The sequence below is a fragment of the Neodiprion lecontei genome, chromosome 2 (genome assembly GCF_021901455.1).
Source record: "Neodiprion lecontei isolate iyNeoLeco1 chromosome 2, iyNeoLeco1.1, whole genome shotgun sequence".
Lineage (NCBI taxonomy): Eukaryota > Metazoa > Arthropoda > Insecta > Hymenoptera > Diprionidae > Neodiprion > Neodiprion lecontei.
In genome coordinates, this window is record NC_060261.1 from 7,820,815 (window position 1) to 7,842,717 (window position 21,903).

At 41.7% G+C, this 21,903-nt stretch overlaps 1 protein-coding gene across 1 annotated transcript in view; it reads left to right on the forward strand.

Moving 5' to 3' along the window:
- The window catches only part of LOC107222047 (fibrillin-3-like), a 63,151-nt gene that overhangs the window by 9,513 nt on the left and 31,735 nt on the right, over nucleotides 1–21,903 (forward strand). The window contains exon 2 of the mRNA XM_046732151.1: nucleotides 15,350–15,535. Within this exon, the coding sequence (XP_046588107.1) occupies nucleotides 15,350–15,535 (186 nt within the window). The remainder of the gene's footprint in view (nucleotides 1–15,349; nucleotides 15,536–21,903) is intronic.

Here is a 21,903-nt window from a genome sequence, read left to right on the forward strand (position 1 = left end):
TGAAACTAGCCATAATAAAATTTACAACATACACGATCACGTGGAACTGGCTGATTCCGTGTCTTTTTTTTTGTTTTTTTTTTCTCTTCGTTTTTTATACTGCAAATTGAATCCGCGGTCTGCTCGTCCAGACTTAACTCTGCGGTTTCTCGAGAATACCGCGTGAAACTAGAGACAGGCGCGTGTTTTGACATTGCTCGTGATCAGCGGATACCGCAACACGTTTTTGAAAAGTATATTATCGTCGTGCGTTACAGTAACGATTCGAATGCACAAGCATCTCGATTTTGCAATTAACGGGACAGGAAGCAAATTCTTCGATCTTTGTTTCGAGAACCCGTCTTCCAAAGGAAAAGAGTTTTTTTTTTTTTTTTTTTATTCATTGCAATAAAGGTGTGGTTTCACTCCATGACCAAAAACATTGCTATCCGTTGGTTATTTTGGTGAATCAGATGACATTTCTTTGAATAAAAGAATAAATAATAACAAAAAATAAATGTACAAAGACAAGTGGCTTTAGACAGGCCATGAGCCAGCCCTCGAACTATTCGTTCTCACACTGCAGGTTCCAAGTTCATAGAGAAAAAAAGAATAATAAAAATTTATTACCATTAAGGAGAATTGATGTGATATAGCGAAATCTCAACTTTTCATTTCCGGGGTGATCGCAATAACTTCCTTTTTTCTCTAAAAAAACAGAAAAACGGGACGTTAAAAAAAAAGACTCCTTTCACCGAATTTGCCAACTTCAACAAATCTTACCTCTGCGTCTATATTCTACGGACGATTCTACTTATATCGGAGATATTTTCATCCCGTATCAACCCAACCCAGCCGTAAAAAATTACGCCCGGCCGAGTTTGAATGTTTGAAGAGAGACAGAGGAGGGAGTAATTGGGCGGAAGTCAAGGAATAAGATTATCAAAACAATTGGGGAATAATTTAAGATGCCCCGGTATTAATTGAATCGGTAATTTGTGCGGTATGTGATCGGCACGCTTAATTACAGCTGTCTCGCGAATGATGGAGGGCCTGGGCTTTGTGCATTGCTCACGATGGAACCGACAGCCTCGGCTACAATCCGGCTGGTTACACGCGTTATTACACTCGCCGCGAGCCTCTGACTTGAATATTTTCATCACGTTATCAATCATGAATTAACAGATCGGAAGAGCCAGTGCTGCCGTTCGAGAATCGGGCCTCCACGTTACGCCGCGCTGAGAAAAATTTCGTTCGTTACGGTACGCCAGAAAATTCTAGTCAAATGATCGGTAGCTTCGAGATACAAGTTTAAAAGAGGCTGCCTAAGTGCCTGAAATAAAAGTCTTTTTCAAAATTGAGACAAAACGTTTCTTTCCGTTTTAATAAATTTTAATAAATAACCGCTCAACGAAATATATATATATATATATATATATATATATATATATATATATATATATATATATATATATACATAAACTTGTAGCCTTTTTTAATTCTCCTCTTCAAATGTCGTTGGAATTACGAGAAAATGTGGCGCAGCTAACTGATTGGTGTGATTATGACTGTCGGTATGATTAAGTTTCTTGGTTGTTGCTAAATTAAATCTGATTGATTAAGTAGCAAAATTTTTTGTTCGAATAAAGTTTTAACGTCAATTTATCCGTGGATCAACATCAAATTATCGTAATAGTTACAAAACAAAATATAGTACGAGTTACCATAGCCAAAAATACTATAAAAAAATTTTTGTCTTTCTATTTACAGCTAGAAAACTAATTTTCATTTTACACCTACAACCATGTTTCTCGGTTGTGATAAAAAATGGAAATAGTCAAGAACGCGACTATAAAAATTGCCACAGTTGGAATAATGTTGGAAACAGGATTTTCTGACTGAAAAATAACCCTTTCTACCGATATTTAGGAAAATCCTCTTCGATTTTTAATACCGATTAATTCGTTTTTGTGGCAGTATCATCGCAAGCAGTGTGAAAAATTTATGAATCAACCAGCTCAGAGCGATTTTACGTTTATTAGATTGACAATTGAAGAAGATTAAAAAAAAATTGTGCAGACTTTCTACTATGATGTATAACGTATTATATTAACCTAGTGACTTGATTTCTTTACCGCTGGATTGCGGGTGGTAATTTGATAGAACTGTGCCGAGGCTTGTGAAAAATTATGCGGCTTACAAGCTCCGTGCGAGGAACGTGACCGCGGCCACGAACTTATGATTATTAATCAACGCCGGAGGATCTATATTGATCTCGACAGGGCCAGATCCGATTTAATACGACTTGATTTCATTACCGGTGTCCGTCTGCGTGTGCATCGAACAATCTCTGAACAACAATGCTTACCGACAGCTTCCCCCTGTCAGCGGAAATCATTGAACGTTCAATGTTCGCATTGCGAATTGAATTTAACCTGCGAAGCTTTCGGCTGTTATTCTGCAACGCGAAAAAATCTAAACAAGATTGAAACAATTCACACCGTAATGATAAGTTATAACGGAACGTTATAATTTAATTAGCTCAAATTACATATTATATTTTTCTACTGTGATTAATTACTTCAAATTATACGTAACGCTAGGAAAGAAGACGGGGGGAGGGGGGGGCTTGAACATAAATGTTACGTTACTTTAAAGTAACGTAGAATTTTACGTGACAGCAGAATATTTCACATCCGTTGATAAATACACTAAAAATGTATTTGAATATGATTCTAAAAAAAAAAAATTCCTGGGGAGACAAAAATTGCAAAAATCAGCGTCAAGTAACATTTGAACGGGGCGTTGTACGTAACATTTTGTGTGAAATCGCTTTAACCACGTAGGTCAGAATTGTATGCGATGAAAATTCGTCGGTGGAAAATAAAAGGGATAATAATAATGAAGGAGAAATTTTTAATACATATCTGAAAAATGTTTGGGAAAATGATCGTGAGAGATAAATTCGATGTTGAATTTCACGGGCGTTTACAGAGGTTACGAAATACATACTTCGACACCTCATACGCGCGCGGCTTCCGCCTCGAGCGATTTATCCGCACGTGAAAAATTCACGGTGAGATGCAAGTCGCGTCTGCTCTGAGCCAAATGGAAAAACGTTGTCTGAGGCTTCGTGCAGCGCGGTAACAGGGTTCGAAACGAGTCGGCGGAAGGATCGACCGGAGGATCGAAAACCGGCGGCATCAAAACCCGCAAAGTGAAAATGTACGAGTCAAACTGCTCTGCGGAAAGGGAGCGAATTTTCCACCAGCTTCGTTTCACGTTTAATCCGCTACATTTTCAGAATAAGACTCGACTTTCGCTTACGCGATAACAGATAAAACATTATTTATATTAAATTTCACGTTGTAAAATGACGAGAAAAGAAAAAATTGTTCTTACTAGCAATCGGGGGTAGTTTTTTCAACAAAATTTAAATTGGAAAGTAATTTATAAGTCATTCGTTTCGAACCTCGAAAATATTACGTGATCTTCTCATTTCACTTTTTTTTTTTTTTTTTGACTGGACTGTAAACGTTGTGAATCCTTCGAAGCGAGGAGTGCGGTTAATATACCGGGTAGTTCGCTGTTCAAGATTCTTTTCTCTTTTTCTCGCGAAGGAATTTGTTTTTCAGGAAAACTGAGTTACGTTTCTCTGTCGAAAAGTCATGTCTTCAGAAAAAAACGCTATTACCGCATTATTGAACGTACGTGCAGCGCTTCGGTATTGTTGAATTCTCCCGAAGCACAGAGTAACAAATTAATTGATTCGTCAATGAAAGACGTCAAAAGTTTTAACGAACGAAAAACGGGCGCGAGAAACGCATAATAAAATGACGAAATACCGGGAACAACATAAAAAATGTAAAAAATTAATCAATCTTGGCCATCTGTTGAAAATGAAGAAAAATCCTATTTTTAAAAGAATGAGTGCTTGTTGGGAAATGGCGAACCATTTCCCCACTAGTGGCGAAATATTTTTCCACTAGTGGGGTAAAAACCGTTTTTCCCCCCGGTGAAGAAATGGTTTGCCATTTCCCAACCGGCACTAATTACAAAAATAATAATAAGCCGAAGTCGCCTATTTTCACGTCTCAGTTGTGAAAAATAATCAGCCTTAGTTTTTGCGTAACACGAAACGTGCGATACACGAGGCGTCGGATGGTCATTTAGCCTGACGCCAACAGTCCCTTTCTATTTCACGCGTACAAAGCTTCGCGACATTTGATGCAAATTACTAGAACGAGGGTACTGGGCTAGCTGAGCGAGCATCAAATTAGGGTCAATTCGTCGACATTGTTTGCACGGAAGGCGATAAAACAAATTGTCGAGGAATTCCCCGTTGCCATAATTCACACTGCCAACTGTCGAACTCGATCAACCGGTATACTTTAATTACGAGTGCGGCGATTCATTTGCGCATGTCTATAACGCGTACTTTGACCCGATACGAAAAGAACTTCCGAAATTGTTACGGTCGTTAAATGTACGTACACACAAGCGGTTGGTGTTGAGATGGAACCGTAAGCGAGGAGCAAGATGTAAATGATTCCCATATTCCTGCATTGATTTGACGAATCAAACGAGGTCATCAAATCTATCCGATCGCAACTAACCAAATTCCAATTCACCGTTGTCCGCACTTACGTCTGGAATAATATGTCGCGGATGATCATTGGTGTCAGGACAGAGTGCAGACCACAGTGTCTAAAGGTTAACTCACCGATAAAGTAGGGATCTTTTATTTCAACTATGATTTACCGCTTTCTTATTGCCCTTAATGATCCCACACTCCGAGCTTTACGCGCGACCCCATTCTGACGGCAAGAGCAATTACACGTTACACGCAACTTGTTTCAAATGTCATACGTTATATCGTTCATTGCTGCTCCAAATGTCTCACTCAAGCTATCGACTCGTAAATTGCTAGAGATATAAGCTGACGGTAGTTCAACCCTGAAGGAAACATTCCTCGATTTGTCACTAGAATAAACCAACCTTATACGCCACCTCGATGAATTCGGTACGGATTGATGGCAGTCTGTGAATTCTTTCTCAATCTACTTCTCTCTCTCACTTTCTTACGTTACACTGGAGAGTACTGGATGAGCGAAATTCTTGTCACACGATGATTGGACACTCCGTAACATCGAGAAAAAGTGATCGTGAACGAGTAGAAGTCGCATGAAGTTACTCGAATGAACCAAAAATAATAAAAAAAACTCCGACGAATTGCTTGAGCCAGAAATTGCTCGTCAAAAGACTAAGTAGAGTCTCGCGCCAAGGAAGTCATGCGACACATGTCGACAAATTAACTATCTTCGGACTTTTTCTTTCAATTGTGCTACGAGACCTTGCCTCTCTCCAAATTTCACGATTCCAGGTAAACCGAAAGTGCCCTATAGATTTTTATTTGATCAAAATACTAGACATAAATGGCCGTATCTTTTGATTGGGTTGACTTGGAAGCTTGGATTTTTTACACCTCCAAGGGACCGCGGACCTTGATGTTTGACGTTAATGTCAACTTGACACCTCAACCCGTTCTTGAGATAAAGGGTCTTGACTGACGGACGGACAAGAAAGTGTTCCCGTAAGGGTTCCGTTTTTTTTCCTTTCGATAATACCTAGAGGCAAGTCTCTTTACAGCGAAGAAATCCGAATCCACCAAAGGAGACGATTAGTTGTCGCGTTGGAATGTCTTTTCCTTTGGGTTTGTGGAATGCCGCGCCAAGTTCGCAGATGCGGTCTCGGCATTCCTCGCGACTGTTCACGTCGCTAGTGTCAATGGTTTCAGCAGCCTCTTACACAACAAGATTCCTCAGTATCATCACACCCTCCGGCTATGTTTCGGAAGCAGCTCTATTACTCATACCGCAGTGCATGGGGTCACCTATCGCCTCGCGAACAGCTCTGTAATTTGAGTCGCAGATTTAACATCTGATTTAGTAATACGAGCAGCTCGCTCGTGTATTTTCTTGCTAGCCGAATGATCACGAAGCCGTGAGATACTCGGCTGTATCGCGATAGATTCTTACAGCATAACGATGCCGATAATCGCAGGATTCGTTGCTGGATTTCAATCGGTCGAATCTGAAGCTGAATATTTTTGAAAATTTTTAGAAGCTCGGCGACCAGTTCTGGGGATGTGATATTACTTTTGGATTACGATTTTAGAAGCCTATGCGACAGTGGAGAGTGGAAAAAATTACAGCCAAAGGCCGAGATGTCAGATCCTAGAATTATCGAGAGTATTTTGTAGCGGAACTGTGAGATTATTCGATCGCTTGAAGTGTGGAACTGACGTCGATTCGGTTGAATATTATACTCGAAGAAATTGAAATTTGTCGCAAATTTTAACGCGCAATTAAAGTGCCAAGACCGTACGGCAATTATATAATTATTAACTACAATTTTACTGATTTCGTTTCGAAATAGATAATTTTTTTTACACATACTTTACACAACTGTATGTTTATGGAAAGCGTGTAATTTCTTTGAATCTATTAATCACTCTCGGCTGAAATTTGTCAGATTAAAATCTTCATTCATTCATCGCTAAGGCTAAGCAGTTGTTGCTTCGATAGAATTCAACTTATTTGGGGTTAGTCACGGTTTTTTTACGTCTATCTTTTTACTCTTTTTTATTCAGACTGTACACTCGATCATGCTTCTGCAAAGACGAGTAAAAACCCGTTTTTCAAACAATATACATTTCTTACTTGACAAAATTTTTAACAATGACTACACAGCTTTATTTAAATACATTGGAAAATAAGTATTCGGATAATTTACTCGATTAACGTGGTTGAATTTTTACCTAACCGACATTTCGAGATTCTCCGTGTTTTATCACCGTGGATATTTCCACTAATCGTATGTATAATATCCGCAAAACGAGCCGATAAAATAATTTATAATCGTAATAAATGTCGTAAATTGGCGTAGGAAATTTTGCAGCTCTTTGACTAGTGTTATTTTCGAAAGATGAAATCATTAGAATCGTGGGAGTCTATACAGGATATAAAACTGAATGGATTTGAATTAGCAATTCAATTCGACGCTGTTCAACTGCCTACGAAGGTTCGTAAAGTACACGTGCTCGCTAACGCTTTTGCGTATGTTTAACACCAGTTTCCGCACACACTTTCTTAGACCTGTAAGATCTAAGTATGCATATCTATACCCGGACTCCCACATTTCGCCTCTGAAATCACGAAGACCAACGAGGTTTTCGTCAGTTCAATGACACTCCGTTTCCTGTGTTGGAATCAATTTGTTTTTATACCGCATGGCAATAGGAATATCATCATTCTAAGGTGAACCGAATTTAAGTCTAATTCAATAACTCGTATTAGTTTCAAGTATCGAGAAACAGGAAAAGCCGTCTATCCTCTGTTACCCAAACGAAATTGAAAAGTACAGGAATTCCGATATAATTTTCAAAAATTCTCGATCACAGAATAATTCTTCAATTCGCGATAAAGTTACAAATTTTACGTGAAAGCTGAAGGCAAACAAATTGCGACCGATGTAGAAGTTAAATATTGACTGATACAACGGGTTTGAATGAATAATTTAAAAATTCGAGCCAAGTAATATGATCAGATATTAAACCTCACGACAAAGAACGTAAAACAAAAAAAAAAAAAGACACAAACACAAGTCTATATGTTTATTTCGCCCATGTACAGTTACGTTTCTAAGCTATTACGATGCTCATAAAAATAGCCAAATCCCACGCGGCTTGTGAGAGACGTAAGGAATGAATAGTTAATATCCTTTCCGATTAGACGTTTTAATTTCAGGGTCTTCCACGGAATGAATCCGCCACTGAAAAATATTCCACTCCTTGACGAACGATGGCAGCTGTTATCTAAGCTTTTTTATCGAAGCAGATTCCAGCCGCGGTGATGCCATATTTGGCTTCGGATTTACTCGGCAAGGATTTCCGCAGGTAATCCGCGCCGGTCTTAAGTTACGCTTTACGGTCTGTAAAACGATGCTCTGTGATGTCAACGAGGAGATTGAAGATTTGGATGAAATTATCCCGAACAGCTCCCTTTTCCTTCCTTTGTTTTTCCTTTTTCTTACTCATCTTGCAGTCGAGATTCGCGCTCTGCTTGGAATCGATATTGAAGAAATTTTTAGCGAGATAAACGAAAAAAGAAAAATCGTAAATAAAACAATGTAAAACCTTGGGCTGCTTTTAACCTCAAGCTTATGAAAATATTGCCTCAAAGAGCTAAACGGATATTCTTGTATTATATTATCCCAAACAAACAATTTAAACTCGAATTAATTTCCGTTCTCTTCTTATTATATCGGATTTTTGTTACGGATATTTTCTCATCAAATGGCCGGCGGAATTAATCAATATTCAATTTGATCGTTAATATCAAATTATACCATCAAACCCTTCGAACGGGACCAAATTATATTGCATCAGAGCGGTCCAATTCGATTAAAATTTGAAACCGGTAATTAATTCTGCTGATTGCTCTTATCGTTTCATATTACATGTTGTTTTTTTTTTTTTTTTCTTGTTTTGTTTTTTTCACAGGAATTTTGGATACAATACGCATTTATAACTTATCCTGAATTTCGCTCGCCGCGATTCAAAGTTCCCGACAACAAATTCGCCGTACATTCGAAGATTAGAATCTTCGTGAAGTTTCTGTAGACTGGACGGAAACCTGCTCAGCTCCATGTTCCTATCCTGACCCTGCTTCTCCTTCTTCTTCTTCTTCTTCTTCTTCTTCCTGTTTACCGAGTCCTTCCGGTTATTCTGCATAGAAATATCTGGTGAAAGCAAAGCGCAAAGTTGATTCGGAGGTTCGTTCTCAGCGAGCAGCACCCGAATAATTCCTCTCCAGCTTGATTCTTAGGTGCAGAAATTACTAGAGACCGCGCTCTTCGTTTCAGGATGTGGTCGAAATCTCATCTTCGAGGCAAGCGACGCGCGCTTTGACCCTCTTTTTCATCCTTACTTTTCACTCCCGCAAGCCACACGTGGCTCAAATCCCACGATATCCTGTCGACGAATGCACGCCTCTTTCTGGCACGCGTTCAACTTCCTTCGAAGTATAATATCGTAAACCCGAAACGCGAAACGCCCGAATTGGACGCCCTTCTTTCGACTTCGGAGGGAGCGTTATAGTCCTCAAACTGAAAGAAATTTGTTAGTTCCGGTTACCGCTCAGTCCTTAACTATTTTCATTTTTTACCACAATCGAAAAATACAGTTCTAGGTAGAAAATGAAAATTAATTTTCTAGCTGTTGCCGGAAAGTCTAGTATCCGTTACTATTCTTTCTCGAAAAAGTAAGTCGAAGAACGAGTGGATCGGACAGGTTTTAAAAAAGTCGGTTTGAATCGTTCGGATTGTCAAAAAATTGTGGGAGGGATTCAATGGGGTGGGAGTGAACTTCCGAATTTGAAAAATTCCGAAAGTCCCAAATTTCGAATTTTTGGTGGCGAAGCTTAAAGAAATCAAACTTCGACGAAAGATTAAAGCGAAAATGAGAAAATTAAAAAATCAGAAACACCTAAATTCCGAATAATAGAAGATATGCATTTCCGTAAATTTCTGGCTCGGTGAAATTTTATCACTTCTATCTTTCTTTGTTTTCGCTTTTCTCTATCGGGACTTTGAGCCGTCAGGTTTCCGACCATTCGAAGCTTCGTTGTTTCTTCAAAGTTTGATACCTCCACTTCAAGTTTCACCATCAAATAATTCAAAATTATGCACGTTCGGCACTTTCCAAATTCGGAACTTCAACCCCGCCCCGATTCAATCTTCCAAGGTATCCTCGATTTCAAAAGCGTCGTACGACACAAGCATACCTACATAGGTGCGTTACACCTGTTATATCCTTTCGAATGGTACAGTAATGGCGCAGGTTTCGAGTCGTGATCAAATATTGACAGTGGCACTGGTCCCCTCAAATCTCATATCCGTCGAAATTGAGATATTAGTCAGGAACGATCTTATCCACGGTCGAACGAGCGTCTGCCCTTCTTGGCGCTGGTTATGCCGACCTCTTTACTTTTTAAATGGGCATCCGCCGAGTGGTATTTTACTCGAAAAGTGGGAAACTTCGGAAGGACTCGGTGCAGGCAAGCAAGGAACGATTTTTACTAGTCATCGAGACGAGTCAGAGAAAAGAATTGTTGTACAGGTCCTGAAAATCCTCAATCACTTCGCGTTGATGGTTTGAAACCATGTGCAGGTTTCGATCACTCCAATTTAAAGATCAATCGATCGGATCTGAATCAGAAGTTGGAGGTAAACCGTTTAAAACAGCTAGAATATCAACAATTTAAGAGACGGTTTTATAACCAGAACATTCAAAACGATTAAACTCTGGTGTCTTCATCCAATTCTGATGTTCTTCGACTCGTTTTACTTACTACGCTGACGTTCACCAACGATTAGGTACGTTTGCTCTTAATGGCTTCATCGTGACGTAAGATATCAGGGAAAATAATTCTTCGAAATAGATTAGATTTGGATAGAAATTGCCACAGCTTAATCGGTTAGAACGTTCTCGTCTCAAATTGTTGTCGATGTATCAGCTCGTGTTTTTCGAATCTGTTCAGATTCATTAATTGCATTACTCGCGGCAGCTAATCGAGCTAAAAAACGATGGTCGATTTCTAGCACCGAGGTAGACAGTGATAAAAAGTGGTAAAATAATACAAATAAGCAGATCAACGATCGGATTAGTGGACGTGCGTTACATTTCGGATTAATTAATTTTCGGCGCACTGAGCCGGAATCATTCGGCGTACAAACGAGACGACGATTCGCAGGCGGTGACAATGTTGAATATCCGTTTGTAACTGGTCCAGCGGAGCGATGCGGGAATTTGTAGGATTTCGTCATCCCGATCCGGGCGCATCAGCTGCTGCTTTTGCAGGATTTGCGGAAATTCCGAAGCCGCAAACTCTCGCTTGAAGCTGCTGCTGCGGCTGGAGGGCAATACGAATACCCGCAACAGATTCCGATAGTTGAATTGCGTAACTGCGGCTCATTAACCAGCTCGCACGGTAAAAACTTGCGGCAATTAATCATGTTTTCCAAATTAAGCCTGGGTATGTAAACCTATCGTGTAACGGCTCCGAAAGCCAGCCGATTCGTTTAGAGCTGCCCATATCCTGTCTCCTTGTGTCAGACGAATTTCTCGCACGCGATTAGACCGCCCTAAACGACGCATTAATATCCCTCATCTTGGGGAGAAGCGAACCGTGCATCTGACCCGAAAACTGAATTTGCGGTTTTAGTCTATTTTTACCGTCGTGAGAAGAGATGCTTGGTATAATTTCAAGTCCATTAACCTGAATATCGCTTTTCAAATCTTGACATAATCGTTTAGGGGGCGGGGTTGAAATTATGAATTTGAAAAGTTCCGAAATACCCAAATTCCGAATTTTCTCATCGCAAAGCTTGAAGAAATCAAATCTTGTCGAAACATAAAAGTTTTCAGTGGTCCGAAACGTGACGCTCAAAATTCCGAATGGACAAAATGCTGAGACGGCACAACTCCGAAAAGTCATAGTTCCAAAATTGCGAAAATGAGTAAAATTTTTAAATCTGAAGATTTTCAATTCCGTGAATTTATGGCTCTGTGAAATTTCACCACTTTGATCTTTCGTTGTTTTGGATTTTCGATATTTTTACGTTCGGAATTATGATAATTCTTTTTAAATTCGGAACTTCAGCCTTGCCCCATAATTTAGTGTTCTTGTTTTTTTTTATCCGTTCGTTTTTACTCACCTTATCGCTTCTGTACATTCAGAGCAAAAAAGGGAAAGTTGTACGAGACAATCACCTCTGAAATTGAAGCTTTCGATATAACTCGACGATTACTGAGGTCTAGGAAATTGAATCTCTAACCATGTTCAGTGCACTGAGAAAAAAATTCTCCAGATTCGAACGAATAATAAATAATTTACATTTACTTGGTGCCGTGATATCTTGCACTTTCACATAAGCAAGTCCTTTCTTGTACCTAACTACGTAATGAAGAATTATTTAGTTGAATTAAGAAACTTCTCTTTCTTTACGGAAATAAGTTAATTGCGATGTAACCGCAAAAATGATTTACAAGGTGAAAATCGTAAATTTGTTCGAACGAAAAGAAGAAGAATTAATTGAAGCAATCGGTATTTATTTGAGCTGAGTTAATTATCTGCGAGCTTAACGTATGCAAGGAAAAATAAGGTAAAATCGGCTAAATATTTCATCGGGAGCCCGAAATAAATTAATTTCGTTAAAGCAATTTAATTTTTTCAATCCAACCAAACAGTCTTTCATTACATCAATACAAATAAATATTTATCTCGTTAAAACAAACTTAATTGAAACTGTGCCGTCATTTTCAATCAAAGAAGTGCATGTTCAAGAATTTTCTTTTTCTAATGTATCAAATTCGAGTTTATTTTCTGTATTTTACGATATCTCGAGAACAGATCAAAGTTTTGTTGATCTTGATTTTAAACGTTGCGAATCTTTCTAATTAAGATTTGATTCGTGCACTTTGCCGGAATAAAACATTGATATGAATTTCAAGCGGCTGTGTTCGCTTCGTTTCCTTTCTTACAACATAGAAATTCTAATTGATGTTAAAAGTTGTTATTTCGGCAAATATGAAAGGTAAACAGCGGAGAAAAGTTTCAGGAAATATCCTTTCAGACGAGTTGATTTTTCCTGCTCGTTAAAATCTCTCAGGGTTACGTCGCAAAATCTTCAGACAATCAGTCAAGAGTCTAATTAATTTGTATGAAATATTAGCATCGATTTGCGTGGGTGATTGCATGCAGAGTTTTACTTAACAAACGTCAGGTAATTCCTTCCGAGTTCCTCTCTTCTCGCATGCTTGCGAATTCAACTGCGGAAGGAAAAACGCCTCTGCACAATGTGTCTACGATACAGACACACTCACACGCACACAATTGTTTACACGCGGATAATGGCTGCTTTTCCCTCTGCCCTCGAGGCTCCGGCGGATTCTGAACCCTGTCAACGAGCTTGTGCCACAGCCAAAGGAATTGTACAACACCAAACTGAAATTACATCGTTAACAACGAGTCGACTCGCATTAATTTGATTCAACCGATCAATACTTAGGTTCAAACGTTCATATGTTTAATAGAAATAATGGCGCGAGTTAATTGATTGAAGGAAAATTGCATGGCTCTAGTCTTTTTTAGACAACAAAAAACGAAAGCTTCTTTTTTAATCTAATAAAGTTTCGCTCCATCGGCCGAATCAATTAAATTTATAATCACTTGTTCTCATATATATGTATAAAAGGAAGAAGTAAAAAAAGGTAATATTCATATATAATTTTGGTTCAATGAATTATCGGTTCGAAACCGAATAATTACTCGCTTCACAGCTGGTTATGTAATCACGGGTGAAAAACATATTCCGATGTAAACGTGACCGCAGTTAATTAAGAACCTTTACAATGTTGAATCACCGCCGAAAACGATGACGTCATTTTTATATTTGAAGGGGCAATACGATTTTATTAAATTAGATCCTACGAGTAAAAGATTGTCACGTATTATACTTTGAATCAGATTATTTCAAGCCTTGAGTGCAAAATATGTTTGAGAGAAGTTTATAAAAAGTTTATTTTTGGCAATCCTTTCAGTTCATAGCGAATGATACGTCGTTCAAAGGACGTTTCATAGAAATATACTTCAAAGAGATATTTGTAGAAAAATATATCGTTACGTTACCGCAGAATAACTTTCGTTTCTCTTTCATTTACTTACCTTGATTTTGTTCTTTCTCGTTAAAAAAAAAAATAAAAAATAAAAAAATAAATAAATAAAAGAACCGGCGACACCGAGTATCGTTCGGCTTTTACGAATAAGGCTTGGCCCGAGATTTTATCAGGGGCAACTAACCACAGTTCAGATGGCTAAGGCTACGCCATGGTTTCTGGGAGTTTCCTACCGACGTAATAAAATGCTGGCGAAGAAATACGGCGTTTTTGTCTCCGCCCTCGGCCTTCTCCTACGTGTTTGTTACGTCCGCACATCGCGAGTATGAAATCTTTATACGAGAACACATCGTGCAGATAATAACATACCGCAAGATTGCGCGCGTGCATGGTTTTAACAAAATTGAGATGTTGCTAACCGGCGACGATGTTCTTCCCACCCGCTGAGGCTTGGTGCGTCGCCCACGTCGATACACCCCTCAGCAATCGATTAAGGAACCTCGCTGCCAAATAACGGATTCCTATGAACTGAAAGAAGGGAAACTAATGGGGGATTTTCCTTATTTGAAACAAACGCGAAAGCTCGAATCGTCATTTACAATAAAATCGATAGAATAACTGATATTGATGCATTTTTTCATTTGATTTGTATGCAAGATCAAATTCGTGACTCGTCTTTTTCTTTTCCGATTTTAAATAATTTGAAAATTAATTTCTTCAAATCGAGGTCCTTTGATAGAAAAACGGAGGGCGAATAAAGAGGGAATAAAAAAAATACCAAGTATTCTTTCGAAAATAGGCCATACTTAATTGTCGTTAAATTTCGTATGAGTCATTTGGTGTCATTTAATTCATTCTTCGTTAATTGTTGTAGAGGGAGAAACATGCGGCACGATTTAATCGATATCTAGGGGTGGGCTGAAAATAGAGACGAGATTCGTAACGAGAGGAACATCCTGATTCCTTTGTCTGCTGGCTTTGAGATTACCTACACTTATGTATCTTGGCTAATTAGAAAATAAGAAGAAAAAATATCGTTATCAGCAACGTTCTTGTCGTGGAAAAAATGGGACCAGAAATGAATAGAAAATAAAATTATGATCAGCAGATGCGCCGTGCCGAGATTGAAAGCCATGTCCAACCAATGTTTAGGCAGAGGCGTTACTAATTTCGCATCGGACGTGTTTGGTCAGGGTTCGTGACTTCGTTGGGTGACCGAGGTGAAGTGCTTAAGCTCGGCCTACGGCGGCTGATGAGGTAATTTCATCGATTCCAACCCGCCAACCCGTAGAAATTCCCAATTTACCATTCCGTACTTCTTCCAATTTCCTCCACTAATACCTACGCACAAGTTGATCCCCTCGGTCGGATCAGCTGGCTTCTCTGCTTCCGAAAGTCTGCTCACATCTGTCCAGAAATTTTGTATAACTTTGCAGATTCGCGGTCCCGAAGGTTGTTCAACAATCAGTGGTTGAATGGGTGAATCGACATTGAACAAGAGCAAAATGCTTCTGAAATGACTTCACTAAGACTTATTCCTAATTGAGAAAAACATTTTATCTTCATTTTTGGCTCGTGATGTTTCACGGTTTTTTCACGATGCATTTATGTCTTCGTTTCTGTTATTTCAAGGGGTTCTCGGAGGATGTCCATCGGTGGAACCTCCGAAATGGGGTTCCGTGAAGGAGCGTGTCCTTGATTCGGGATCCCTGCAGACGATCTATTCCTGCGAGCCAGGCCACAAACTCGTTGGACACAGGGTCCTGACATGCCTCGACGACGCGTGGAATCACCAAGTTCCAAAGTGCATCCTTACCGGTGAGTCTCGAGTGAAATTTGTCAGGATATTTCCATCAGATCGGCTATCAGACGCTTCTCTGAATTCGTGCAAGACGTTTCTTCTCTGAGGCTTAACACATCTTGGCAAGTGCACTGCGGGTAGAGCGAATGGTAATCATGCTTCTACAAGGTTCTATCAGCGCACCCGTATAACAGGCTTCGCTAATTAATAAGATTGAATAAAAGTTTAATGATAGATAGGCTTCGGGCGTGCAGCGTCTTTGTTTGGGATAAACGATCTATCAATCAAACCAGCTCAAGTTTCCTCGCTAATAGCTCGCTACGCGTTTTTGTTGTACAATATCGAAGGTCTACCGATCCACCGAATGGTCCAACGTTGTATCGACGAGGTACCCTTCATCCTGAATGGCTAGGCAGGTACGCCTACAGTCCCGGTCAAACGGTCTATCTATCGACTTGATCCCGGATTGAAAGGAGGTGGTCTGTTGGCCGGCAATCGCGATGCCCAGATACAATTGAATTCCTGACTTTAATCCTCATCACTCTCCTTCTCGAGCGGTGTTCTATTGAATAATAGTATGTAATACAAGGTCGGAGAATTTGTCGATACAAAAGTGTCGCTCAATGTTTGGAGTAGTCCTCGATCATCGTTTAATCATTCGGAAGCAGGCTTGAGGAAAGTTTCGTTCTTTCTCTCCGAGTGGTTCGGCTTGGTTGTGGAGGGATAATTACGCTCGAGCATCTCGATACTCTTAAGCGTACAACGTTCCTGAGAAATTGATAACTTTTTTTTACCGTCTACGCGTCTGCCCATTTGAATCCTGATTAGGAACAATATCGACCCTCGAGTTCAGGGGTCTTTCGGAACGACTTACCGGCTTGTCGTTTCAAACCTGACCGTCCATTATCACGGAGCGTGAGAAGATGATAGAAGAGGAGACCAAGGAGCACCCATTTAACAGATAGATCATCAACCCAGCGAGCTTCTCCCTGTTATTTCCAATCTGTTAAAAATTCTGCACCCTCAACGTTACTTTCGCGACTGGTAATTCCTATCTTTGATCACGCGTCAAGGCGACCCCGAGTTCGAAATAAAGGAAGCAGCTAGGTGGTTTAGACGTTTTTTGCGGTGTAGCAGCCGATTTCTTTTGAAACGTGAACGACGGCTGGTCCGTCCTGGTATATTGGGTTATGATTTATCGCCGTGACAACCGACGGGCTTTTTCTCTTGAGATCCCAACGCCGCTGTACCTACGCGTAGTTACTATTAAACGACACGAGTCTACCTCGTGTAGAAACACACTGTGCCGCCCGAACGTTCAGCGATTTAACGACGGCTTTATTTGGACTTGCATTCGACGCGGGACCAAGCTCTACAAGACAATTGTAAATAGGTCTTCTGCAATAACCTGCACGGAGGCTGGAGGCTGGAGTAATGTGACCAAAAGCCGCCATAAGTCACCTTCAGGGTTCCATGATCTCCCGCGGGCTTCCGTTACTCCTCATCCTCTTATATTCGGTCAAAAACTGTGTCATTGGTTTCATTTAGGCTTGCGCTGTTCGTCGAATCTTGTCGTGGGCGCCAAGGAAACGATCGAAATACGGTCCACGGTGTGTTTGTGACAACCGACATCATGCCTGGCGAGCAGGTTCGTTAACAACGGTGACTATCGTTATGCCCTACGCGAAGAGAACAAGTATGACGGAAACTCGGACGGCGCTTTAAAAGCCCCATGGCGAACGGTCGGCGCGCGTCAAAAGAGCCAGAGGGTCAGGGGCGGACCCCTGGGTCATGGTGGGTCGTGGTTAGTCGTACGCACTTTGAACCAGGACTGCGGGCTCAGGTCCGGGTCTTTGCCAAGGCCCGGGACGCAGGGATGATGGGATATTTGCTCGGGGCACCAGGCACACGAGCAAGCCTTTCCACAACACAAGACTCCATTGTTTCCCGAACCCACGTGTGCTGAGAAAAGTTTACCGTATTCGACTTCCCTGTATGTCGAACGTCACGTCGTCCGGCTTCCCACAGGACAAACACCGTGCCGAGTTTCACCTGATTCCGGTTATCCGCTGCTCCTCCAGGCACCATTCCTGCTCCAAACACGTTCTCTTGTACACCGAATCGTAAATCCTCCTAATTAGTGACCTGGACGCTGCTTCTGCGCTGGATCGGCACTCGATCTCGCATTATGCATGCTCCTGGGTAATCCAAACACACGGCGCCGATTACCGGACGCTTAAATCCTGTACCCTGGGTGAGCTGATTCTTAGCGAAAGATGAAAAGCTGATGAATTCTGGGAAAGTAGTTAGTCGGTGGCTGGATTACTAGGTATAAAGGGTGGGCCAATTAGTACCGTTTGATGTGGTCACATATCCCCAGTGTTCTCTCGACACACTCGCAGAATCGGATAGTGATCGGTAAGCGAATTTGATCCGGCAGACTTGCAGCGTAAGGTCATCAAGAATAACCTGCTTCGTGTCATCTCACTGGATATACTTGATCATAGCTGCCCAACAAGACGGTGACATTTGTCACGGCTGAGATCTCAGACTCGGATGTTTCTCGGAGCACGAGATCCTTGAAATTTGCACGTGCTGTTTACTCTTGCGTCTGTTGATCGTGCACGAGATCTACCAAAGCTGAGATCACCCAGCATTCCTGCATAACCCTGCAGGTATATGTCCAACTGTGCACTGACAATGAGAAGAAACAAAATCGCATGTTCTCAAAGTTGCACAGCTGGGGTTCAAAGACTGACGATACAGTTTCTTAGACGTTCAGCGATTCAGCTACGTGACCATCAACACCGAACTCGTTATCTTCGCTATTCGATATTTCATAATTCATCTAGATTTGACTTGCGGGATGAGAACTGGTCCTAATGATTGGTCACACCTGTCGACGCAAAAATGTCCGGTGTTATGTTTATAACAGTACGAGAGTAAAGTTTCGTCCGGACGTTTTTCCGACAGTGTATAATAGAGCGTTACTTCCAGCTGTCCAACTTTTCCGACCCCTGGACCGCGGCCATAGCGCTATTCCGCAACTTTTCTTAGAAGAAAACGGTACGGCTCGATCACAGCGCTGGTCGACAAGCATTCGTCAGGAGAGAAAGAGACCCGGTACGTATAACGTACGGTGGCAAACTTCGTATCGCTGGACAAATTCCTTCGAACTTTCATTGTCCTATTATGGAGTTCCGTTCCCACGAGATCCGAGGAGGAAGGGTTCAACAGTCTCGTCTTCAATTTCTCTTCACAGGACAGTACGAACTGAGCTCACAAGTTTCGGTTACACTGCAGTCGTACACTCGCCATAATTGCGGTGGACTTTGAACTCGGAACGATTCGTCACGGGTCCTGTTTCGATGGCATATTAGCAAGTACGCCTCTTATCAATGACAACGTGACGAAGAAACACTCTAAACACCCAAGTGATCGATCAAGCTTCTCACCGTCAGTGGTGTCACACTTCATAATCAACGATCGATCTCGTCGCGTTTCGATACTCGAACCGATTACACAGAGACCTACGGTTCTCTCTCCATCACCATACTTGGATCAGTTATGTAGAACCGTCAGAGCGGAATTTTTCAGTGCGAACCGAACGGACAAAAGCCTGGCGGACGGCTTTCAACGGTCATATATCCTATGTATAATACCTCCGCCGCAGAGCTTACTGCGGTTTTTTTCTTCTTCTTCTTCATTTCTCTCTCTCTCCCTCTCTCTCTTTCTCTCTCCCTCTCGCTATCTATTTCTTTCTCTGCCCATTTCCCCTGTGATACCCGAGCCTGACTCGTGTTTGTTTTCGCATGTTCATTGTCCCGTGCCTGGGCTCTGCGCCAGAATGTCTGCTGCAGTCCTCCGTGGAGACACTTGATTATACACCCATACATATGCATGTACTCGCGCTACGTGCAGGTCAAAGGATTCGAACCGGGACCAGCGTTCAACTTCCCGGTCGGAAAAATGCCCCGATGGCCCCGAAGGAAAGTTCACCTTGGACGCGTTTGAAGATTATAACTGGTTTCGGGGTTTGGACGATCGGAAGTCTCGATCGTTCGGAATGGATGAGGTTGGATACCGCGAATGCTGTTCGTTCAAGTATTTCTTCAAAGATCAATTCCATCTGTTTATGGAGTCTTCCAAATAGTCCTGATTTCGCTGGAAGTTTTCAGGCTAACCGAAAGAAATCGCTCAATCCAGTGTTTGACGACAACACGAGCGCATGCTGTCCGGGGGCAAAACGGCGAGAGGTCATCCTCGTGGAGGGCAGTATATAAGACGAGCGACGAATGAGCGTCGACGTTCCATTGTACTCGAGTCTCTTGTCGGTGATATATTATTTCCTGATTGGGCGGAAGCAATATCGGGTTATTGCAGGAAGCCGAAGTGGTGTAGGTACGAGCTGTGGGGAGAAGACGTTTGTTCCGTAGGTGGATGGAGGGACGATAACGGTATCCGAAAAAGCCAATCGGAGTTGAAGTGAGTTGCGGCACATTCGAACAGTTCGTTTGCAGCCTCCGTTGTCCGTCGTGATGCCTAATATTCACATTATTAAGTTAACACCGATCGATGGGTATCGATCAAACTGACGTCTACCAGTCGAGGAGCAACTCGAACGCATTACCATATCGAGTCGAGGCAAACAGTCGGTTCCCGCCCTCGCTTCGATACCGTACTACATAAACACCGAGGCTCAACCGACTGTGCAGATGTGCCGGATCAGCTTATTCGTACACAGACCTTCGGAATGGCGGCAATTAACGACCCTCTTCACCGACGACGTTGCGTCATTCCACCTTCAATGGTGCCGAGCAAGAGATACGCGCGTGCTTCTGCAGCAGCGCTCTCTCGGTAGCCATCGAGTCCGATAAGTGGTATCATCTCCCTTCGTCACGATCGTACCGCGTTACTTCGTTTATACACCGCCGAAATATGGATATCGCGGATTCCGCACGCGCCCCGCGGAATTGCGTCGCCGTGAAGCGAACCGATCCGCTTTTGTGGTTGACCGGACGTCACGATCGTCTCGAAGTAACGGAGAGGCAGCCGCGGCTTTCGAGCCTATCGAAAGCCCAAATAGAATTAAGCCTGATTACTATCTGTCCAATAAATGCAAGGTTAATTAATTCGATCAATTCGAATATTTGCTGATCCAATATAGATAGGGCCCGCCCATTTGTCCCGATGGACACTTGAAATTAATTACACAAGATCGAGAAGTGCTCGGCATATATATGTGTTTGTGTATATACAAGCTTTCCGGCCGGAACACGCACCGCGCGCTGCACAGGACGATTATCTCCTATCTCAGATCTACACGCGCCACGTCCTAGGATGATAAATTTATCCCCCATCTCCTCCCTTCCCATTGTGCCGACCGGCATCCGAGCCTCGGCGGTTGTTCGTTGCAGCGGTGATAAGTCGAATGGGTCAGAGTTTCGTGGTGCTTCGAGATGGAAGTTCAAATAAGAACCACCCTTAGTTGACCAACTTAATTGACTATATTATACGTAAGTATCGGAACTAAGGAGAAGGGTGTCCTCATAACGCGTCGACGCTCTTGCCCGGTTGCTCTGCTCGGGGAGTGAAACGCCTCGATTTACAATCCCAACGGATGCTTGGATCTGGACGTGCTTTAGTCCACACGCGTGTTTCACGCTCGCATGAATGCGCTCGTTCGAGATATCGAATCCCTGCAGGTATAATCTATCAGACCAAGAGATGGGACCATGCCTGACTGGAATTCTCCGACTGGATCTAGATATCTGGTCTTATATTATACCACGTGGCCGAATGAGTCCTCGACTTGAGATTCTTATCCGCTAATGGTGCTAGAAGCTCGATACCGCTTGCGCGACCCGTTTCAGTTACTGCCCGCACAATGACCGAAGGGTGAGAGCCTACGAATTTCTCAACCCTTCTTACCCTTCTTCAAAATGGGTCCTATTAAGTATTAAACCAACTGAATTTACTCACGTGACCTCCAATCCGTTCGATCACCCAATTTCAATTCTTCGAAATTCAATTCCAATGTGAAAGTTTTCGTTATCTCAGAGTGTACTTCATGTTCTAAATAATAAATAAAATCTGTAGTACGGTTCTAAACGCTGGTTCAACTAAATTATTCTTCTCACGAGACCTTCGAAAAATCAGGAAACATTTTATTTAATATCAGTTTGTTCAACCAGTATCCCGTGAATGTATCTTACATTCGTACGTGAAAGTGAAGCACAAATACGATTTACACTAAACTATAATTATACCCTAACCCCACGATTGTCAGGTATGGTTAGAGCCGTGAAATTCCGACTTTGGAGATCACATTCCAGATCGTGGAGGCAAAAGTAAAATTCTGTAACCGGAAGCAGCGGAAAGCGGC